Here is a 21,413-nt window from a genome sequence, read left to right as displayed (position 1 = left end):
AAACACAACAAAGGAAACACAGAAATCCAACATTTCTTACTACTTTAGAGATTTAACGTACCACTGGAAAAGCAAACCCCCATTACAGGTGCTGACAGTCCACCCAGAGCCCATTCTCCTTATTTTCTCATTTCTGTCTCTAACACCTTTCTCTCATCTGGTAAGAGATTTCCAAGTACCGCTCTTCTAACTGCTAAATGAGTTACCTGCCGTAAGATGCCTCATCGGATTCTCCCGGAGGGCCCAGTTCTCTTAACCTTTCCATTTCTTGAACCAGCAATTTAATTGAAGAGTATTTGCTCCTCAGCTTCTCAGCTAAAGACACAACATTTTCCATGAAATATCACTGTTGAAAATGTGTATTGCTCAAAATATAGCCAAAGGTCTATACTCATTATGTTCCAGTAAAGACTATAACATGCAACATAACATAAAAGAAGCTAAATACTTGGACAAGAGTGTTTCAAATTAATACTAAATAATTGAAAATTATAAAGTCAAAAATCAAGACCAGAAAGGTTTGCATTCATTCCCAGCCAAAGTTCACCACAACTTGGAGTAGGCAGATTCAGAAACCCCTGTTCTTTGGCATGTTTCTCTTTTCATACCCTGTCTTCTTCAGGGGACAATTAGAATCATGTTAGCTTTCCCCAAACACTGAGAACACTTTGTAGAGTCCCCTTCAAAAATAAGAATGTTCTTTTTGGTTCCATGCCCAGAGTGACAAAAGAGAAAGCCAGGTCCTTCTTCAAAACCAGCGATAAGCAATTGTCACCCCATGGACGTTGAAAGCAAGGCTCCAGAACTGTTTCATTTTGAAATACTTTCCTGTGTACCATAACTCATTTCCTTTTAATGATATATGAGTAAATATTTATATTTTTCTCAGAATAGTTCTTTTTAACTTTGAAAAAATTCAACATCTGAAAAATTGAATTTTGATTTTTTTTAGAATTTATTTACTTATTTGTCAGAGAGAGAGTATAAATGGGGACAGGGGCAGGAGGCAGAGAAGGAAGCAGGTTCTCTGCTCAAGGGAGCCCAACCTTTGGGTAGGGGTGGGGGCAGGGGGGTTCGATTCCAGGATGTTGGAATCATGACCTGAGCCAAAGGCAGATGCTTAACCAGCTGAGCCACCCAGGTGTTCCTGAATTTTGATTTCTCCTTGCACATCCTTTAGGCCTCTTTTCCAGGATTTATGGTTACCTTTGCTCAGGGGGAGCCCCTTTTTGTTAGAGCCTTTGCTTCTAGGGGGTAGAAATATAACGTGTAGGATAAATTGAATTGTTACACACCAGATGATACAACCGATGGACTAAATGGAAGAAATTTGTGGCAATTAATATAATTATTCAAACTGGAGTGTGGCCATTGCTTTAGGGTTCATATTTTTCTTTGTATGCAACATAGATGGGGATTCAGAATAAGCATAGGTAATTAGAATTTCAACACTAAACCACATCCCTGCAAAGGGCAAGTGAGTTTTGTTGTTGATGGTCATAATAGTTACACAAGAAATTGGATAGTGATGACAGGGGATCATCACCCTATCAGACTTGGCCACTGTTAGGAGGATGCATTTCAAATCCTGCCATACGGGGAACAGCCACGCTTCTTTGTGGAGAGTTATTTAAAACTACATAGTAAATTTCATTCAGAACTCAGGGCTCTGCAATTGATTTCCAAGTTCTTACAATTCTGCATTATTAGGGTAGAATACTTTCTAGTAAGATCTTTCTAATATTGTGAGCAAATACAGTTATTCTTCTCAATGGAGTTCAACTGGGTGCTATGGATGGTTCAAAGAATTTGGACTGAAGTGGTTCTGTGCGCTGAAAGAAACCTCCTGGTAAGCAGCAAAGAGGCTACACACAATCCATGGCTCTTGCTTTAATAGCCCATGCATGGCCCTCTTTGCCTTCCCTCTCTCTTGGAGCTAGCTCTCTTGGAGCAACCAGTTCCATGTTTAAGACCCGGCAGTCACGCCTGAGAGTTTCCACGTTGAAACTCTTGCCAGTTGACATTGGATACACTTCTAGGTTGTTAAAACCAAGAGCCCTTCTTGAGTTAGGAAATGGTACATTTTTATTGTTAAGCCTGGCTTGTGAGAAAGTTCCACCCACTATTCTGGACAAGAGAGAAAACTAGCCCCAAAGACAGAAAGCTATGTGTGGTCCTGCCTAACTATGCTTCCTAAAATCTATGTAGCACCATTATAATATGAGCTACCCAACAGAGGAAGAGCTGCTTAGAGCTTTAAAATACAGGTAGAGAATTATTGCCATGCAGTCTCAAAACTCCTCAGGTTGAGAGCTCCAGAAAATGTCATATATCTGAACATTATTAGCACAGTAGAAAAGAGATGTAGAGTTTTCCAAAGCAATAAAGGTCCGTTGTGCCCAACACTTTTTTTCTAAAAGCTGGAGTTGCTTGATTGAAAATTTGTCAGGGTTTATGTATCAGTTTAAACAAAAAAAAAAAATCCCTGACTCATTGGCTCCTACATTGTCTCTTTTGGCCTATTGTTCTTGTGCTGATTTCCACAGTGGGCCCTTCCAGTGGCTGGTCTGTAGAGGGGGCATCAGCTTTCAAACCTTAATCCTTAAATTACATGCCTCCCCTCTGGTTTTGTTCAGTGTCCCACGCATCCAAGATAATACTCTTAGCCTCCTGTCCTAGGATATTGTCTTCTCACTGCAAGAAACACCAATTATTTCCCCTTCCTAGGACCCACTAAGAAAGGAGTGTTGTGAAGTGGTTACGTAATTTTTTATTCTTAAGAGAAAAGGCAATGTAAGACGTGCGTTTCCATTATGTAAGGACATCGTGTTAAGGGAGTGGTAACCACAGTCAATTAAAAATGTTTGTGAAATTATCTTACTCACTTTGGAGAATTTGAGTTCTGTTAGCAATAACGCTTCACTTCCTTAAGTCATTGGTTCTCTCCAAAGATCATCTTATCCAGTCCTCACATTTTATAGGCAATAATTCTCTGGGGCACAGAAAATGTAAGCACTTGAAGTCAGAAAATCAGTAAGTAAGAGTGCTTCCACACCTTGCGCCCTAGTGTTGTATCTCCCTTAGGAAGGTCAAGAGAGCTTACTTTCTCAAAGTTTTGCTTGTTAGTAGGATGTATAACCAGGGGTGGGGAAAGAGCCAGCAGCATCGGATTTTACTCATCCTCCTGGTTTCTCTGGAAGCATGTTAGATAGCTCTTTCCATGGCTCTTTCCCTCTCATGGCTTTATTCTCTGGGCCACTAATAGTGAATACCATTGCTTTACAGAGTTATTCTTTTCACCACTAATAGTTCCTTGATGTCACTTTCAGTAAAAGTATCACACCCGAGTTATTCTCTAGAGATTTTTGCATAGTTAAGTCCTTGCTTTTAGGTTTTTGTTTTTTTGTTTTTTAAAGAAATGTCCTAGGGACTGTGGATTAATCAAAGCTCTTCAGATATGAAGGCTATTTAGAAGCTAAAATGCACATTCTCCAGCACTTAAGCTCTGCAAGCAGTATCTTTGTGTCTTGATTTATACCCATTAGCCAGATCTGCCGGGCACATGGGAAATGCCTTTCTATTTTGCAGTAATTATTTAGTGGGTATTTATCATGTGCTATGGCCGCATTACTGTGACTCTTCGTTCACCATCTTTACCCATCTGGTCAACACTGCCCACAAACTTAAGTAGCAGTGACCAAGGACAATCGTCTGCTGTGTGTTCCTGTTCTGTCCAAATTTTAGCTGTCTGCAATAAGACTGAAAAGAAGAAAACCCAGGGCTGATTCAGAGTATATACAAATGCTATTCATAACTAGAAAGGTAATCTCATCGGGTTCTTGAATATGGCTTTGTAGGTCTTGCGTTGCTTGACTCCAGAGGATAATATTTACATAGACTGTGAGAGGAATCCCATCCCCTAGAGTTGTACAAAAAAAAAGTCTTAATGTTTAAGCAGACAGATGGGTGCATCAAAACAGTAGGTTCTCTTGTTTTTTGTTAAATATTTTTAAGGAAACAAGACACCGCCCTCATCTGCAAGGAAAATTTAGGAAGAGCCAAAACACAGATAGAAACAGAACTGGTCTAAGGACGAAATGACTTCTCTAAGTTGATATGATACTGCTCCAGTCCTAGTCCTTAAGCCAGCGTGTATTTCCATTGTCTTGTGCCTTGCCTACTTTTGCCCTTTTGCCCTACTTTTGCCACTACCAAAAACTCTGCTTAATTATCTAAGATAACACAGATTTTCCTAGTTAGTTGTTTATAAGGGCTAATAATATTTTGTACTAAATAATCTATAAAAAAAAAAAATCAGCTGTATTGTTTTCAGCAAGAGAGACCCACACGAGCCCAGCCTTAAGCCATGTGATTTTGTAAAGACAATACTTGGTACTTACTGAGTTTTAAGTTTCAACCTATAATACTATCCATCCATCTGAAAAAAACAAATACGACCTTTCAGAAAATGGCATTGGGGGAAACATTACTATAGATTAATACTACAAAACAGGAGTAAAATTAGTGAGCAAATGTTCTAATGGAGTCACTGCCTGTGAGCCCATTAAACTTCTGCATAAAGACAGGGACCGCGAGTGGGTTTCAGGGTTTCGGCATGCTGACTTTCTTAATTAAATGTGGTACAATTGCTAAAAGTAAACCCTTTCATGTGTCTCAAATCTTTTAAGATACCTCATATGGTCATCACATGTAGCGTGAAAACTTAAAAATCAAGGAACATATCCATCCAAGACAGCATAAGCAAAATAGATCATGATGTTTACGAATACCATGAAGAAAGAGTACAGAAGCCCACATTGAAAAAAGGTGACCTCATCTAGAGTGAGCAGGTGGTCACTGGCACTGCTGTTTCCAGAACTGCTTATCAGGCTTTTTCTCTCTCTGTAACCCTCCTGTGAAGCCAGACTGGCATCTTACCCTTGTCCTGACCCCATGTTGCTCTGATAGACATGGTAGGCTCTGTGGTTCTCAAAGGACACAGTAGGAAGCCAATTCTGGTGTCTTCTGGTCGGCCTGGGGCTGTGCTAGTAACATCCATGCCTGTTCAATGAGTACAGAGAAAGCCATTTTTATTCATACTTTAGAATGACTAGTGGAGCCTTCCGGTTTGAGGTTAAAATGGAGAAGAAAATAATAGGGTATGAAAAAAGAACAATGTGATGATCTTTCCCAACAATTGATTTATGGTGCTTTAAGAAAAATTTCTATAGAGTCAATGACGGATTCGGATATTGTATGAAAGAAAATGATGTGGGACAGAGATATTCAGAGAGCACTTACACTTTAACAAATCAGGAAAATAACAAAGGAATCAAATCATTTAGACTACTTTTTGATAGGTACTTATTAGGTAACTGCCATATATGCTGTGCTACTCATAGAATATTCAGAGCATTTATTGTGTGGTCCTACAATCCATGTATTAGAAACTGTTCGGGAGCTTTTGATGTGCCAGTGAGATCATTTACTACTCTTTAAACATTTCTGGAAATACATGTATATATATATATATATATATATATATATATATATATATTTAAGATTTTATTTATTTGAGTGAGAGAATGAGAGAGGGGGAGAGAGAGAGAGAGCATGAGAGGGTTTAAGAGTCAGAGGGAGAAGCAGACTCCCCGCTGAGCAGGGAGCCCAATGTGGGACTTGATCCTGGGAATCCAGGATCATGACTGGAGCTGAACGCAGTGGCTTAATCAACTGAGCCACCCAGGCGCCCCTCTGTGTATGTATTTTAAAAAATACTTGTATATGGAATGTCTCCTTTGATTGATTCAGTATCCAGTGAAGTTTATCTCCATTTTGTAAACAAGAGTTTATGGCTTACTCAAGGTCACAGGGGGTGGATCAAAGCTGGGACTTAGTTCAGGTTTTTTCACTAAAGTTCAACCTGATTTTGCATAAAAACCCCTTTGGGGAACAAATGCAGATATCCAGACATGCCTGTCTTCCCATCCCCACTGGCCCCAGTAAACTGATTTAGTAGGTCTGGCTTAAGTGACCTGAGATTGTGAAAAAACAGAACAAATGAAAAAACAAAACTTAAAAATCAACAAGAAGGAGAAGCCCTCATAGCCCTCTCTGAATACCTCATTGTGCAATAATAATTTCAAAGTCATAAGAGCTTGAAATAAATCTGTAGAGATCCTAGGATCTCCTGTAGAAGTTGTTTTTGTGCCGAAAGAGTAGCTTGTTTGTAATTTTCCATGCTCACTGAGAACCAAATATTAACATTCTATTTCAGGAGTGCATTGTTGTTTAATGTAAAAACATATAAGATCGCGCCCATTCATGACTTTTTAACTTTCTAGGTATAAAACTTTGGGCAAATTAACTTCTTTCAGCCCAAGTTTACTAATAGGTAAGATATAATTGTAATGATTTATTGAAATAAAATACGTCAAGCATTCAAAAATGATGTCTGGCCAAGAATAAGTTCTCAATAAAACTTTAGAACATCTCCTTCCAGAATTAGGTTTCTGGTTAATTAGTGTTTTAACTATATGATTACAATTCATATTTTCTTTCTCTTTCCTCATATTTTCAAGGAGATCACTATGGTCATCATTTGATCATATGCGTTTGTCCCTAAGCATCTATTTTTACTAATCTACTGGCTCATACGCATTGAGTTTTTGGAATGACTAGGGAATTTCTTGTAGCTCCTTCTAATCTATAACAGTTTCATTTACCAAAAGAAAAAACTAAGAATAATCTCATGATATGTGCCATCCATGCAGACATCTCTGCAGTCTTCTGCTCCTCAAGGCTCAGGTCAGACACAGTCAAAGCATGTAGTCATAGTACAGCACCTTGACATCAAGTGTATGAGTCTTGGGCCAGTTTTTCATCTTGTTTGCATAGTATTAGTTCCCATTGATTATGAAAATGCCTTAGTGCTAATGATTTATGAGCACTGTATGTTCCCTGCAATGAAAATAGATTTTAGGGAAAAGAGGGAGTTTTTGAGATATAGTGAGTTGTAGTGTCAAGTGTTTTCAAGTTCAGCTATTTCTCATGAACAACTTACATGATTTAAGGGGCCTGTGGAGAGGAAGTAATAGGTTGGGAGGCCCAGCTGCTACCACCCAAAGAAACTCTAGAACAACAACAACAACAACAACAAAAAAAACCCAATTCTGGTCATATGGGCACCTGGGTGGTGTAATCAGTTAAGCATCCTACTGTTGGTTTCAGCTAAGGTCATGATCTTGTGGTCATGGCATCGGGTCCGACATCAGCTTCATGCTTGGTGTGTGTCTGCTTGAGATCCTCTCTCGCTCTCTCAAAAATCTTTAAAAAAAAAAAAAAAAAGAATTCTGATCATAATGACAGAGAGATGAGCTTTTGTGGACAACAGAAGCAAAATAAACCTTCTTGAATAATTTATTAACTTATAAACACACTCGAAAAGTGTCAGGGTACCAGTTTAGGAGAAAGATCCCAGTGCTGCCAGATTCTGCTATCAGTGACTGCCATGCCAGAAGAGGCAAAGATAACCAAGTACATTTTTACTACGCTGGTCACCATTCCTCCTGCTGATAATTTGTTTGGCTCCTTCCTTGCTATTGCCTAAAGACAAGCATCAAAGTTGGCAGCTCTAGGTCTGAATATTCCGTTTATTTTATCTTTAGCTTTCACAACTGCAAAGCAAAGCCCAAGTTTTTAATAAACATCGCAGCACTGGTTTATGAAAGGGAGAATGAGTTAGTGGTGTATTTTTTCAGAAGGCTTTTTCAGCCAGCCGTGGCTGAGAAGGTCCAATTTGCACTGGAACTGCTGACTAGAACTCAAGGAAATCCCATCTGGTTTGGAGAAGAGTAAAAGAAAACAAAACAGAATAGAGAATGCAATGCTTCGTTAGTTTATGAAACATTTACTCAGTGCCTGCACTCAGGAATGATGTCACTGAATGAAATCATTCAGCAGTGATTTCTTGAGCTCTTACTATATGTCCAGTTCTGCTCTAAGTATAGTGGAGAACAAGACAGAGTCTCTGTTCCCATGGAGCTTACCTACCAATGAGGGAGGGCTGAACATAAACAAATGGGCAAGAGTCTGCTATGGAGAGAATCAAGATCAGTTAGGGAGCAGGTTGCTACTTTAGTAGGGGCTGCTTTTAGAGGCCTCTCTGAAGAATAAAATTAGAGGAGAGACCCAAATCAGTGGAGGCAAAGAGCAAGGAAAAGTGTTCCTGCAGGAAAAGCTAGAGAAGCATAGCCAGAGGCGGAGACATCCTGGGACAGAGTTGCTGTGAGAGATCAGTACATGAGATGGGAGTGGTGACAGGCGGCCAGCTGATCACAGGGCACTTTAACTGAGGGTCAGGGTACAGAGTTTGGGTTTGGGGAAACCTTTTTTTAATTTTTTTAATGATTTCATTTTTTAAATTTATTTGACAGAGATCACAAGTAGGCAGAGAGGCAGACAGAGAGAGAGAGAGAGAGAGAGAGAGGAGGAAGTAGGCTTCCTGCTGAGCAGAGAGCCCGATTCAGGGCTCAATCCCAGGAACCTGGGATCATGACCTGAGCCGAAGGCAGAGGCTTTAACCCACTGAGCCACCCAGGCTCCCCCGGGGAAACCTTTAAAGATCTTAAGCAAGAAACCAACTTGATCTGATTTATATTGTATACATTTTTTTTTTTTAAATGAGAAGTGGGAGGGTCAGAGGGAGAAGCAGACTCCCTGTCGAGCTGGCAGCCCGATATGGGACACGATCCCAGGACTCCAGGATCATGACCTGAGCTGAAGGCAGTCGCTTAACCAACCGAGCTACCAGGCATCCCTATGTCATATTCTTTTGAAAGAGCATTTCGGCTCATGATGGAGAATGGGTTTTAGGAAGTGAATAGTGAAGGCAGGAAGGTAGGTTGGGAGGTTACTACAGAGTTCAAGCAAGGAATCAAGGTGGTTTATGCGAGGACCTGGATAATGGCATTGGGAAAAGTAGGCATGTGAGGAATTTGTTACCAGAGTAGAGTCAGTGAAACTTGCTGGTACACTGGATATGTGGAGGTGAGTTGGGGTAGGGGCCCAAGTAGATGACTAGTTAGGGGTTTGTACATATGAGTCAGACTAAAAAGATGGGAAATCCTAGGGGAGATACAAGTTTAGGAGGCAAATGAAATCCGAAGTTCTGTTCCAACCTTTGGATTTGAGACGCCTCTTAGGTATCAAAGTTGAAATGTTGATTGGGCAGTGGAGATGGGGAACTAGAATTCTGAGTGGGTGGTGAACTGGAAATCATCGTCCTATAGATGGTAGGATGTGTAGCCAAGAGGCTAGATGGGATCACTCAAAATATTAAGGCAGGGGCCAGCCTGGAGGGAGAGGCAGAGAGAGAGAGGAGGAAGAAAGGAGGGATCTCAGGCTCTTCCAACTACCGGAACAAAATATTTCAGACAGAGCTTCCATTTTTCTGACTGGCACACAGGTGACTTTCATGTTGACATAAAATAAGTATTTTATATTACCGTTTTGGATTTTAATAGTATTACAAAGGCATAATCATTTGCAAATAGTGAGCTATTGTTGATGTTATCTCTGAAAGTCTATCTGGAGGCAAGGTGAAGAGCCGGGGAGCAGTTGCTAAATTCATGGCTTTGAGCCCTCTTTGTACTGCTCTTTCTCATTGTTTCATGAATATATTCCCTCCTGATTAAAGAAACTAGCACCAGCAAGGAGAGCTTTTTTGAATCCCACCCACTTCACAACACAGAGCTCGAAGTGTTGTAAGCTGTTCTATTTTTGTAGTTTAATTCAGCACATATGCACTGAAGACCTATGGTGTGTCCTGCTCTATGCTAGACAGATTAAAACACACAAAATAAGCGTACAGATTCAGCTTGTGAATCAGGGAACTTTCAATATCCTAAGGGAAGAAAGGCTTACTTGCACTAATACCTGGTGAACATGAAAACAATAGTAGTTCCTGGAAATTTCTTAATAGAGTTTTCCTTTTGGGTATCTTTCTGTATTAACACTTCTGGGAGAAAGGAGCCAAAATATTACCTGGACCCTCAGTTCCCTCCTGTCCTCGTCTTAACGCACAGTTCTGATATCTATTGAGATGTGTGTTTCCAAGGGGTTAGAGTGAAGAGCAAGTGACTTGACTCAAGTCACGTGGTTTGCTAGAGGACAAGAACTCACCTCCAGGTCCGTCCACCTGCCACTAAGTAAATAGGTCGTTATGGAAGTGATTCAAAATAAGAGCTCTTCAGAGTACAGCTCAAACCCACATGAAGGGTGAAATAAAGTAATTGTGAAATTACATACAGAAATAAAATTCACTGTTAAAAGATGAACTAAGCAAGCTTTAGGAACTTACTAGCCTTATTGGAGGGTTAGGGACAGGGCTTCAGAAGAAGCCTAATAATAGGTATTTGGGTTAGGGTTTTGGATTGAGGCTCTTTGTTTGATGCTGAAGCAGACTCCAAGGATCACACTTGGAGTAGCACTGACCTCAGCTGTCTGGGACTCAGCCTCCTCTGTTGGAATATGAAACCCTAATTTTATAGCAGATGCTATGGTGTCGGCTTTGAAAACAACAGTAACATCTAGAAAGCCCTTTAGAATTTATAAACACTTTCACATTCAAATTCTCACTAGTCCTCTAAACCTATCCTGTGAGGTCAGTTAATTGAGCAGACATCATAATCTCCATTATTACAGATGAGGACACTGACTCAGGGAGGTTAACTGACTTATTCAGTTTCTTAAGACGCCAGTATAGTGGGCACTATATCCAACCCTGGACCTTAGGTCTCCTGACTCTAACATCTCTATCCTATATGCTCTATCCCATATTCTAGGCGCAAGGCAAGCCATGGTGGTGATGCATGATTTTAATGCCTTTATGGAAGCTATAGCCTAGTTGGTAGAGGTCGGGGGGGTAAAAATTACAATTAAACATATTAACTGATTTACTCATTCATTAGTTTAGTCCAGAAATGTTTGATTGGTTATTAGTATTCTAGTTGGTAGGCAAATAAAGATAAAGATTCCATGTGTGCACTAAAGTCCTTAGAGTCAAGTTGAGGCTAAGAAGAAAGCAAATGGAGTGCAACGGAGTGTCGGGAATCAGCAGAAATCTCTGCAGGGCACAGCGGGTTCACAAACAAGAATGGAGATCGTGGGGACTAAATTAAGGCTCAAGTAGAAGATTATGTGAAAGGGAAAGAAGTCATTAAGGTCCTTCCACAATAAATGTTCTATCTTACTAGTTTTAAAATGTAATGCTACCCACTGTAATGTAATGTTATATCCATTCTCATCCACTTAAGTATGAAAAGTTACTCAAAACTGGGCAAGCAGATCATTAATACAGAAATACAGTTCTGAACATTGGGCTTGATGGTGTCCTGGACTCTGTTGTCCATCTTGGAAGCTTAAATTCTCTCTCTCCCCATCTCTTAATTTTTCTGTCTCTCCCTATCTACTCTAATGATGTATAGAAACTGAGTTCGGGAATGGACAGTATATGAGTTTTTTACTTGGGGCATTTTTGTTCACCATTTTAAAAAAATGTTAAACTTTTTATTTAGAAACCAATACTGTATTTCAGTGAAGCAGGTTTCTTCACCCCTTCTGTGAGCATTCCTTAAGTCTGAGGAAGAGCTTGTGAGAAGTCAAAAGTACATGCAGGGATCATTTTGTATACAGATGACAGCCTTTCCCATAGTCCCGGATGCTATATCCATTTTAGAGCCTCCATTTTTATTCTTGGCCAAACTGTGATTCAGAACTGAGCCATTGATCATCCTGAAAGAATCCCTCCCTTCTTCCCATGGACACATAGAATAGCAATCAGTGAAATGTTTTTGTATCTGCCGTAGGAGGGACAGAGAGGAAATCTACCTCATAGATCTAACAAAAACCTTGAAAATCCTCAGTAGGTATTTGTTCTCCAGACTTTTCTCTTACCCACCCTACTTGGAATGGTTTAACTCTTTTCCTGGAATTGCAACCAGACTCCCATGAGGGTTGCCGCCTCTTCCTGTTTCTCTCCACTATTTTCCCTCAGAAATTTAAAATGTTTGCTTTTATACAAAGTAGTTCATTCAGGTCTTCTTCTCGGGCCTCACCTGTACACACAGAAAACAATGTCCATTCGCAGGTAGGACCCTCTCCCCCAAAGAGGCAGGTCTACAGCTTGAGTTACATCAGTGTCTTTGGAGGGTGTCAAGCACAACTCCAAGCAGTTTAGAAACTTGTCTTTGAAAGAAGCGCACTCCTCGAGGTGAATTCTGACCAGTGGAATTGCATCTTACTGCATTTGATGGTTTTAAAAGTCTGGCTTTACATTTAGACAGGGTTATTTGGACACAGTGGGATTAAAAGAAAAAAAAAAGGTTGCATCAAAATATACTATTTCAGGTCAAATTATTGTATTATTTGTTCTCAATGGCAGTAAATCGTTCTGCACACCCAGAAAGTAGAGACATAGGTAACAGAACTATGTAGTTACTGAGGATAAAACCTACCACAGCTGATGAAAGATGAAAATAAAGCTGGGACATGATTTTGAACTACTAGCAATACTACTTTGTACCTTACATTAGAAATCAAACAAGCTTGTGTAGGTAACTATGGCTGACATATTATGAAAGTGTCTATGCACTAGAGTTTGTGTTGGCTTCAGTGAAACTATGGCTTCCATGGGTTTAAAAAAATATTTATTTTATTTGCAAAGTGACAACCCTAAATTTTGCTATGTTTGATTGTTTCAACCAGTGATTTCCGGAATGTAAGTGATATGTCAGACTTGCGTGAATTTTAAAACAGGCTATTTTGAAATAGGTAAATTACTCAGTAAAAAACTAGGACACCCAAATTGATGGGTCTCCTCAAAACACCCTCTTAACACCTCTTATAAGACAGGACTATGTATATATTGGAACCATCTTATTCTTTAAATCTCATACTTCGGCCACTTATGTTTCCTACTTTAAAAAATTGCCTATGGAAAAAAAAAAGCCCATTTGAGTATTATCAAAATTTTGTTCTGCAGAAATCATTTGATGCCTTATGAGGCCATTTGAGTATTTTTAGGATCTTCTCATACCATAAAATTCAATGTTAAAAGTATAATTATTTTGTAAAAAATCAGTGGCAACAAGGGTTTTTCTTTTCCAGTATGAATGGGATTTTTTTTCCCTCCTTCTAATACCTCCCAGCTGCTCTTTGTGAAGTTCCTACAATAATGATAAACATTATTAAACCAGAGACTAAAAATCTTGGTACGGACGGACCCATGGGGGACACGTTACTCTAATTATTTTAAAATAAAATAATAAAAGGGGCGTCCCAGAGGGGGCCAAAGTCTGACTCATCCTCACAATTTATTCCTTTTTGTCAAAGTCACCCAAAAAAGTTCCTAGGAGTGACTAGGATTGTGTCAGAACCAGGTGCTCTCAAGTGTCTTACCTTTGTGGTTTGCCTGCCTGGGTTTCCGAGTCCTTGGTTGGACATTAATGTTCCCACAGGGATGTAATATTGACTATAACTCTCAAGATTTCTTCCAGTAGAGGCTGAGGCCATTTCTAAACACACACACACACACACACACACACACACACACACACTCCCCCTTCTCCCCTAGCCACTCACTCTCCTCCTCTCCTCTCCCTCTCTCTTTTCCATTTTTCTCTATATAGATTGGATGGAACATTTGTTTCCCACATGATCTCTAGAAGACTGGTCTAGCCCCCCCCCCCCCCAGTGGACCTGGAGTAAACCATGCTCTGTGTTTGGAGTGGAGAGGGGGTTTGCCCCTGTTACTAATAGAGATCTCTATTGCTCTATCTGCTATTTATCAGGCTCATTCTATGAACACCTTATTGTCACATATGGTACCCTGTCAATTCAGCAAAACCCCAGAAAACTCATAGGCAACAATGCAGTTACAACTGCTCTATGACTAACAAAATATGCCAAGTCTATGAATGAATGTGGGATTAAGTTTTTTAGAGCAGAACCACAAACTCATATGTATTTTTACCTCAGTTCCTGCCACTACAGGCTTTACTTCAGGCCACAACATACATACATACACGTGTGCACCTCTTTTCCTTGTTGCAATTGGCAGAAAGCCATAGGATGCCCTTTGCCCCTACTGGAAAGGCATGAGACTAAGTCCCGTACCTTCCCCCCACCCCCAAATCAGTTTTGTCTTGCTGACCTCTCCCCAACCCTAGCTTGTGTTCTGTTTTTCTACTTTCCCTAAATGCAACTTACTTTAAGCATGTATTAATTTGATTACCATTCCTACAGTTAAAGAATAGATTACCCATTTGTCAGTCTTAGCCACTTTCTTCTCTTTCAAATGTCTACTTATGACGTACATCCAGACTGCACGCCCTTTTTATTTTTTTAAAGAAGCAAAACCAAAAAAAAAAAAATTAAGAAAATGCAAAATTTCTTTTTAAAGAAAATGCAAAATTTGGTTTTAATTTTGGCTATCACCAAAAGGGGAATCAATAAGCCAGAAAAGCAAAAAAAAAAAAAAAAGTGTCCCCTAATTGCTCTGTCTGTGCCTCCTCAGCGTGTGCATCTGGTTGTTCATCTCTGAAAGTGTGTGCAATACTTTTTTCTTTAAAAAAATTTTTTTGTTCTTTTCTCCCTTTTTTCTTTGGGAATTAAGTGCTTTTTGTATTATCTCTATCTATGTATATATATCAATGTTTTTTTCTTTGAATTGCTAGATCTTTAACTTTAGATTTGGTTTTATCCAAAATTATGAGAAAAAAGTTATGAATTGTTTTTTGCAATTTTTTCCCACTCCCTCTTTAAATGTGGAACAACTTCAGCGGCAGAATCTCCACATCCACATCTTTGGAATTAGTGCCTTCTCTCTGGGGTGGCGGGGGGGAAGACGGATGACGTCATTCAGACAGCACCCTTGTTCTCTAGGGTAGTGATTAGAAACCCAGCAAGTGGGCTCCCCTATACAGGCTTGCCTTTCCATCACCTCTGCAAGTCTCTAACCCCCTTCCCTAAGTGACTCTAGATGGGGCTGTGTGGCTGCTGGTGAAGTTGTTCAACTTGAATGCATAAATCTAGTCTCCTTGTTTTTGCTTTTAATCTTTTGATCATGATTATTAGTATTATTTTATGTATTTTGGCTACTTTGAGTAGGAAAGAAGTGTAACTGTTTTTATTATTTGAAACTCTAATTGAATGACACTGTAATGATTTTTGGAGTAATTGCATGTTGAAGAAGTTGCAGCTTAGGGTGTGTGAGATTGTGTTAGAGTTCTGTTCTTTATTTCTGTAGATGGGCATGTGTAGGCTCATTTGTTTTTGTATATTGCCCATCCCTTCCTTACAGCCAGAAGCTCTAATGCAGCTAGATCACTCCGTGCCGCCCTTACATGGACATGGCGACTCACTTACACATTCACCCCCATCATCATCATCTCTTGTGTAGTACACTCATAAATACGACCCTCCCCTCTCGCCACCTTCCATACCCCCCTTTCTTCAGCATTGTTCAAATTTATGTGCTGTCATCCATCCCCTTAAGGAAATCTAAAACTTGTCAAAAAGACAAAAATAAAAATTAAATATATATCTGAGAACCTCTATCAGTGCAGAAGTTCATTCAAAACCCTCCAGATTCATAGATTTTTTTTGAAAGGCAAATTATAAAAAAGTAAACAGGTTTTTTAATTAATTTTTAAATCCTCGCAATTGGAATTATTTCAAATTCAGAATCAATGACCTCCCAAGCCCCTCAAAGTAAAACTTTGTTGAAGTGCAGATTTTTTTTTTCTTTTCATGTTATGTGGTGTGGATGTATGTGTTGTTGCCTCCCTGTATCATCCTCTGTTGTAAATTATTAGATTTGAAAAATTAGACATTTTGCTCAAAAGTTTTTTAAGAAGTGACGACAAAAAAGCAAGTTACAAGAATGTGGCAATTCTATTTGTCCAAGAGCATTCTTACACAACTTTCTTTTGTAAATTTTTCTTTCATGCCAAAAAACATGCGGGCAATTTGTTGATGTAAGTTGACTATAAATTAATACGGTATGCTTTTATCACTTAAGTTATTTTATGGAAATGGTTTCTTCCTTTGTTTTCCAAAAACAGCCTCTATTTTTTATTTGCTTTTACTTTTTTTTTTTTTCCCCCTGTCATTATACTGTGAATGCCTGGCCAATGTTATCTGCTCTCTTTTCCTCTATCTTCCTTTGGCCCTGATGTTGGTTTTATTTTCTATATATGATTTGAAGACAGTACTAAATATTTTATTTCATTTGTGTCCCTCTGCTTAATTTTCACTGTTATGCTCTGTGCTGAATTGCTTCTAACGATCAATGTGAACTCTACTTTTGGTAGAAGGGGGTGGGTGAGTTGTTCTTCAAGGAAGCCTCGCCTCTTTGCCTGAACCAACCTTAAAGCCTTGAAAGTAACTGTAGGCTTTACAGCGGGATAGTGAACTGCTAACAGCTTATGGGAGGCCCGGACCCCCTACAAGAAAGTGCGTTAACTCCAAGTATTATCGGTGGTAACACATCCTCATTTAACTCCTCAGAAAACATTTAGGGAAATCAGTCCTTTATTGTGTTTTCCTTCAGCAAAGGGAAATTAAGATACTCTCAAGTGACTATGGTAGTTTGGTTATCCAGGATTATGCCACCACCAGCACCGCAGACTACGGAATCAGTTCTATCGAGAATGAAGGCATGGAGGATCCCCTCTGTTTAGAGTGTTGTCCTCTGATGATGCCTTCCACTGTACAGGACTCAGTACTGGTGAAAGCACACACATACACACAGAAGGGACACAATTCTCCCCCCCCCCAACTCTCTACCTGCCTCTTTCTTTCCCTCCTGCTCGCTCCCCTGCCTCTCCCTCCTCCCCTGCCTCCATTCCTACCTCTCCCTCATTCCCTCTCTCCTTCATCTTCCCTCTCCCTTCTTCTCCTTCCTTCCCTGCACCCCGCCTCCTTTTACCTCTCTCTCTCCTTCTCCCTCCCGACTCTCTCCCTGACCCTCCCTCTCCGACCTCGACCCTGCCTATCTCCCAGTCTCTCAGCCTTTCTCCCTCTTCCTCCTCCTCCCACACTCCCTCCCTTTGTCCCAATCTCTCTATGCCTCCCCTTCCCTTTCCCCTTTTCATTAATAGTTGCTATTTCTCGCCTGGATTTAATCAGGTAAACTTTAAAAGGATTCTGCCAAGAAGAAACATGATGATTATCACATCTAAAGTTTTAGTTTAGGAAACTTTTCAGGTCGGTAGGTACTGCCACTTTGTGGGACCTTAGCGCTGAGCATATCCCGACCTTAAAGGTATTTGGGTTAATGTTGCCTTATGGGCTTTGGGAACACAGGATCAGTAAGAAGTGCTATACAATTTTTAAATAAAGAGGTTACTTGTTTCACTTTAATTTCAGGTATTGTGTTATCAGAAACTATTATAGAAATAGACTACACAGTGGTTAACAGATACATTTCCAACCCAGCAGCTTTCGTGAACGGGCTTTCTCTTAGTTCATATGACTTTTATGTTTCATGTGCTGGACGATAATTTGGGTTTAAAACCAAGAACTCCCTAAATGGGATGTTATCTTGTTTAATAGAATTTATTTTTGTTGTGGATGCTATCCATAGGTCAACTTAATAAAAGGGTAATCTTTTTTTTTTTTTTTAAACACAGGCTCTTAGAATTCTTATAAATCAGTCTTCCAAGTCTGCATTTGAAATAGCCTCACTGAAAATAAATCAAAATAAATAAATAAATAAATAAAATAGCTTCAATAATGTAGAACCTATATTTCTATACTCGCACCTTAGCCAGAGTCTACTACGTTAAAAAAAAGAAAAAAAGTCAGAAGGATGCAGTATCTACAGGTCCAAAATGTTAGTAGAAATAATACTGGTAATAGCATTTTGGAATAACAATGGGTTCTGTGCTAAATACTTAATATGCATTAAAATTAACATTAGCATGCATTCTTCTTCTTCACACTGGTGGTTTGAGAGAGATTAAGTTGTCATTGCCATTCTTCAGAGAGTTTAAGAACTCTCACCAAATTCATAGCTAGTAAAGCTAGGGAGCTGGGAGGCCAGCCTGAGTAGGAGGGACTCCAGTGGCAAATCTCTCACTCAATAGGTCAATGAAAAACTCCACCTAACATTCCTTATTTTACAACACAGAATGATATCCAGGGGCTTCTCATCTCACATGGGCATATGTTGAAAAATAGAATCCATAGCCTTTCAGAATCAAATCCATTTCAGATAAACTAGGGGGGAAAACGTCCTACTTAGAGATTCTCATCTTATTAAAAAGCCCCTTTGAGACCCTTGAGTTTCTCTGGAGTCTGCTCCCCGGGTCTTTGCCATGTTTGTCTGCGGCTATTTTTTCTGAAGGTGGACGGGGACTGCAAGCTTCAGGAGATTTTTATGCTACATGAACACGCTGCTTTGGCACCAAATAACGAGGTGAATATCATTCACCAACTAATTTAGCGGGGGGAGGCATGATTTTTCCGTATTAGGTGAATTTCTCAGCAGAGAACTAGAAAAATGCAAATAAGAGGTAAAGAAAGGAACCTAAATAGACATGAAAGAAATTCAAGGAACTGGAGCATGGTGTCCTCTCTCAGTCTGGCTCTTTGGTGTCATTGGTTTGGTATTTTTGTGACTTCTTAGACTCAAATATCTCCAGAGAGGCAAAGGTTGGAGCCACATTGAAATTTTGTGCTGCTCCTGTTTTTTTTTTTTTCAGATGACCCACTGCATTCACCATCACCTGCAACATTCTCACAGTTCAGAAAAGTTCTATTAAATTTTTAATACACTGTCTTTTTCGATGGCAGAGAGCCCCTTTTGCTGGGTATCAGCCCTAGACACATGAATTATATATCTATAAATACACTCATAAAGCAAAAAAGCAGGGCAGCCTTCAGGGCTAAAATAGACCTTTTATATCCCTAGTGATCTCTCTAGTTTAAAGAAAAGCACAACCCTGTCAAAAAGGGTATATGTTCCTGATTTAAAATGCTAACGTTAAGGAATAGAGATAGTTCTTATTCCAAGCCAAAGAAAAATTCAGGGAATGGAATAGGAAATTAGGGTGTGGATGGCCTGCAGTGAAGGGTTTCTGCCTGTAACCCCCTATGATTTTAGGGTTGTTGCTTCAATGAATACTTTTATAAGCATAGACATCTGGTAGATCCCTGACTCCATAGTCTTTGGGCACTGAAAACAACATATCATCCGCTGTTCCAGCATTTCCGAGGGAATCATTCTAGATTAAAACAAATAAACATGAAATCTTAAATAGCTCTCTATAACCCAAGTTACTTCTCTTAAGGATCTAATCATGGGAGCAATGTATCCTTCATCTCCTCATATCAAAGGATGTGTGCCCTTGGAACTCCCCAGGACACTATAATCATCCTAAATCTTAAAGATGGAATTTGATATAAAAATTGATTATACATACCAACTCACACACTTGTCCCAGGAACCTTGTGCATTTATACATCTCTAGAATTTTCCATCTCATTTTCACTATAATTCCCCTTTGTAACAATTCACATGGCCCAGCTGTCTTCCCTTTAAGCTAAAGACTTTCTTTAGTATCTTAAGACGCCAGGAAAGGGAGTAGACTATGAACGCTTTTCTCCCTTTTCACTGATGAACCTACCACCAGAACTGGGGCTCACTCTTCCTTGGCAAGGGAGTTCATTTATTATTTTTTTTCTCATCACTGCTGCCAGGATTATTAACAAAAATGGCAAAAAAAAAAAAAAAACCTGAATCTTAGTAATTTAGACAGGTCCTTTTATTTAAACTCTGAAATAGCGGTGTGCCCATCATTTTAGCTTTAAAGTAAAGGTCTTACCATGTCACTTAAGGGCTCACCAACCTTTCAGAAGCTTTTATGAACTGGTGAGCTTTACGTCTCTCTACTTCATTATGAAAATGATGGTTTCTCCTCCTTTTCTTTTAATCCAAGAGAGGTTAAAAGGGCATTGAATTGGGAAGTGAATAGCAAAGGAAATGGGGGGCAATTCAGCTGCAGATTGAACAGTTTGTGGATTTTGTAGACTTCTGACAACAAAGACACTGCAGAAGCTTCAGCTAGGATTGGAAGAAGAGGGGGGAAAGGAGGCAAATGTAAGACACCAGTTGGGTGTCCCAGATGGTACACTAAAATTGCAAAAGAATGCCACTGTGTAATTATGAAGGCGGTAATCTTAATCTCACTTAAAGGACACCAGCACCCTACTTAACGATTTGCCTTGATATTTAAGTGTTTTGTACCAGGCTTTTGACTTTTTGCAGAATGATATGCCTTGTCCTTTATCTCAGCTCCTCCTCTGCTTAATAGACATGGGGCAGGTTTTTATCATTGTCCTAAGGAACAGAGGACTCTCAGTATTTGTGCCAGAAAAGAACACACAAGCTAAACTTTTATTCTAGGTGAGATGGGTTAAAAAAAAAAAAAAAAGAAAAAAGTCCTGTCTTGTTCTCTGAAGGAAAGTGAAATCATCCCTGAGTAATCTCTAGGGAACCTTCAAACACACATCATAGGCCTTCTCTTCTCATCGCCCTTCTTGTCCTTAAACACTGCCTTTTTCCATGGGTCACCTTAAATATTAACACTTGCCACACACCCTTTCCCCGCCCCGCCCCCAGAAGAATAAGGTGAAAAGTAAACTCAGGGTTAGTTTTAGGACTGGCTTCCGTTTAGGGAACTGTGCTCCAAATTCCATTTATAAAAACTAGCAAAAGTTTTATATTATTCATTAAATATGCTGCAAGATATATGAATTATATATGTTCACAATGTAAAACAAAACAGTGATCCAGTAAAGCAAGTCTGAAGCTTTGACAGATTTGCGAAGATCATTTCACTCAGTAGCTTGAAACTCTTAAGCCCTAGAAGAAAGCAGCTTAGGGTTAGCACATAGCCCAAAATACCATCTTGAAATTCTCAAGTTTGTGTGCTATTTCCCTACATATGGTAACATTACCAGGTAGGACAGAGATGACCGCTTGCCTTCCAAAGATACACATACATTATGTCCATTACTGCCACCCTCCCCAACTCCATTTCTCTCTGCATAACACAATGTTCCTGGCTGATTCTGGAATAAAGCATCTGACATGGGAACAAATGGCTCTTCTCAGGTGCTCTGAAGGTATGCTACAACCTTCCTCCTGGGACACCCTTCTCTTAGCACAGCTGCAATCGGGGCCGGTTAGACGCAGCAGTTCCAACTGAGGCACAGGAAACATTTTTAAAGATATAAAGTATTGGGGCACCTGGGTGGCTCAGTGGGTTAAGCCTCTGCCTTCGGCTCGGGTCATGGTCCTGGGGTTCTGGGTTCGAGCCCCACGTCAGGCTCTCTGCTCAGTGGGG

The 21,413-nt window shown here is 39.7% G+C and overlaps 1 protein-coding gene across 29 annotated transcripts in view; it reads left to right on the top strand.

Annotated features, from left to right (window-relative positions):
* The window catches only part of NRXN3 (neurexin 3), a 1,565,929-nt gene that overhangs the window by 1,539,336 nt on the left and 5,180 nt on the right, over positions 1-21,413 (top strand). For 3 of the 29 annotated variants that reach the window (XM_045074600.1, XM_045074599.1, XM_045074598.1), the window contains one exon: positions 15,362-16,033. The exons of the other annotated variants lie outside the window; for them this stretch is intronic. In XM_045074600.1, the coding sequence (XP_044930535.1) occupies positions 15,362-15,471 (110 nt within the window). In that variant the 3' untranslated portion in view covers positions 15,472-16,033. Of the gene's footprint in view, positions 1-15,361; positions 16,034-21,413 lie in introns of those variants that run through there. 29 annotated transcript variants of the gene reach the window in all.

Source organism: Mustela putorius, unplaced genomic scaffold (assembly GCF_011764305.1).
Source record: "Mustela putorius furo isolate JIRA1106 unplaced genomic scaffold, ASM1176430v1.1 tig00000129_pilon_pilon_pilon, whole genome shotgun sequence".
NCBI classification, from domain to species: domain Eukaryota; kingdom Metazoa; phylum Chordata; class Mammalia; order Carnivora; family Mustelidae; genus Mustela; species Mustela putorius.
This window is presented reverse-complemented; position numbering and strand designations above follow the sequence as displayed.